At 34.3% G+C, this 2326-nt stretch overlaps 1 protein-coding gene across 2 annotated transcripts in view; it reads left to right on the forward strand.

Moving 5' to 3' along the window:
• The window catches only part of ANKIB1 (ankyrin repeat and IBR domain containing 1), a 56127-nt gene that overhangs the window by 33585 nt on the left and 20216 nt on the right, over positions 1 to 2326 (forward strand). For both annotated transcript variants that reach the window (XM_009080732.1, XM_009080733.1), the window contains exon 6: positions 1491 to 1579. In XM_009080732.1, coding sequence (XP_009078980.1) covers positions 1491 to 1579 — 89 coding nt within the window. The remainder of the gene's footprint in view (positions 1 to 1490; positions 1580 to 2326) is intronic.

Here is a 2326-nt window from a genome sequence, read left to right on the forward strand (position 1 = left end):
GCTGAAAATGAAGCTATGTGGAAGGAATATTGTCATTGTACATTTACTTACATTAGCAGTTAAATATTGTCTGCGAGTATTTCCTATTTTAAATGTTCACTGGAAGATTATATGTCTTCACTTACATTTTTGTTCTGTTTTTCATTGAAGTTCCATACCTGAGGAATGCAGGTTTGGATAATGATTGCCATTCTAGATCCTGTGTGTCTAAATCCAAATCCAGAGCTATACATTTAGTGTTTAGTACTCCTGTGTCTTTAAAAATCATATCTAAGCTATCAAGTCTATCAAAACTATTTTCAAAATGTTGTTGATGAACTAATATGTATATTTGTTGCATTCTCTCATTTTGGCAGGAAAACAAAAACTAAAAGGAATAGATAAAATAAAACCACAAGCTACAAAACTTCTTTTCAGATTTTGCACATACATCTTACAACTAAAACTGTTCCAGTAAATGGTCTTACTTGATATTTTGAACTCAGGGCTTCATGAAATGCCTTAAAGTTACATTTTAAACAAAATTTAAAACTTGTATAAATTTAATAGGGAGTGTTTTTGATGCATTGCCAACTTTTAAAATATTTAATTTTGGCAAGACAGTGGGCTGAAATACCTTCAAGTTTTGCACTTTAAAGGACAACTTTTTTTTTATATTTTATTTTATTTTGGCTGTAATACAAGTGCTTTTAAAGTGGCATAACACAGGCTAACTTTCTGAAAATGTCCTACGTGTGTATATTATCTAACGTATTGGAAGAGGAAGTAAATTTTCCTGGAATCTTTGTTGCAATGAAAAGAAAAATCCATTTGTATTTCTTGACGAACATTGATATTTATTTTCACACATAACCACAAGCAGTGAGTAGTATCATCCCTACGCTTTAAATGTTTTCAGACTAAGAGTCTCAATATTCAATGTTTGTTTTTCTTTCATACCTACTTGTATAAAATTCAGCAGTGGTATCTCCTGTTGGAATATTTGTAGCATAACTTATTCTTTATTTTGATTGAAAACATTAAAGTCTTTTAAAAAATAGTATTTATGTAGGTTATTACTTAAAATACTTGCTGCTGCTGCACATCCAAACTGTTCCACCTTGATTTGGATCTGATAGTGTGACAGGCTAAGTATTTCCTGTAGCCTCTATCATTTCCAAACTGATTCCTGGCTGTCTGTGAAGCTGCTGAAAAATTCAGGTCTCTTTTATACTTAGAATTCTAGCTCTGAAATCCCAGCACTCTGCAGGGTGAAGCACTTCCTGAGCTTGAGGACATGGCAAAATGCAGCCCAAAATACGTCGTCTGGTTAGGGAGGTACAGAAACAGAGATCCCTAATCTTTCCCATTTCTATTTCCATAGCTTAAATAACTGGGTTTTTTTTTCTGGTTACAGTTAGATTTTCCAACATAACCTGTTCTGCTAACAGTGTGAAATGCTTTAAGGGTATTTCTTAATCAGAAGCTTTTTTTTTTTTTTTAATCTACAGTGTGACATTTGTATGTGTAATATTTCTGTGTTCGAAGACCCAGTGGATATGCCTTGTGGACATGACTTCTGCAGAGCATGCTGGGAGGCGTAAGTATATGTACTTTCCTACCATTTGAGAACCTTTCATACTTGCCAGTTTGAAGAGGAAAGGACAGAGACCATAAACAGCTAATGTTAAAGTACTGTTTGCACTTCAAAGAGTTACTGGTCTGAACCTATTGAATATTTTAGTTGTCACTCAAACAAATGTTATCGACTGTTTTAGGCTTTTTTTGGTTTGGTCCTGATTCAGCAAAACTCTTAAGCAAATGTTTCAAGCCTATGTGTAAATAGATAATCCTACTCTTGATTAGTTCAGTGTGTGCGTGGTGTTGGCAGCATTGGGGTTTACACTGTCTAAATTAAGCATATGCTTAATTCTGTTTCTGAGTTTAGCACACTAAAGTTAGGTATCATGAATCCATTTCCAGTCAGAAAAGCAATTAAAATGCTTTCTTAAGTTGAGGGTTAATAACTGAGGGGTAGATCTCACTTGGATGTTCTATTAGTGTAATTCTCTTGTTACTGCATGGGTCAGAATAGTCATGGTAGTAAAAAGCTCAGACATGAATAATGATGCTAGTATAAATATTAATCATACTTCCCAGGAATAATTATGTCTGTATTCAGTGCCTTTGTATCTATCTTTGTCGCCATTCAGGAGATTGTACTACTTGAACTGCACCACTGTAGTGTCTTGTTAAAGTGTTATTTCAGCACAGCTAGTCCTACTGCACATCAGCCCCATTTGTATGAACCCATGCACTCAATGTTAAGGACAAGCACTTTTTTTCC

Source organism: Acanthisitta chloris, unplaced genomic scaffold (genome assembly GCF_000695815.1).
Source record: "Acanthisitta chloris isolate BGI_N310 unplaced genomic scaffold, ASM69581v1 scaffold14978, whole genome shotgun sequence".
Lineage (NCBI taxonomy): Eukaryota > Metazoa > Chordata > Aves > Passeriformes > Acanthisittidae > Acanthisitta > Acanthisitta chloris.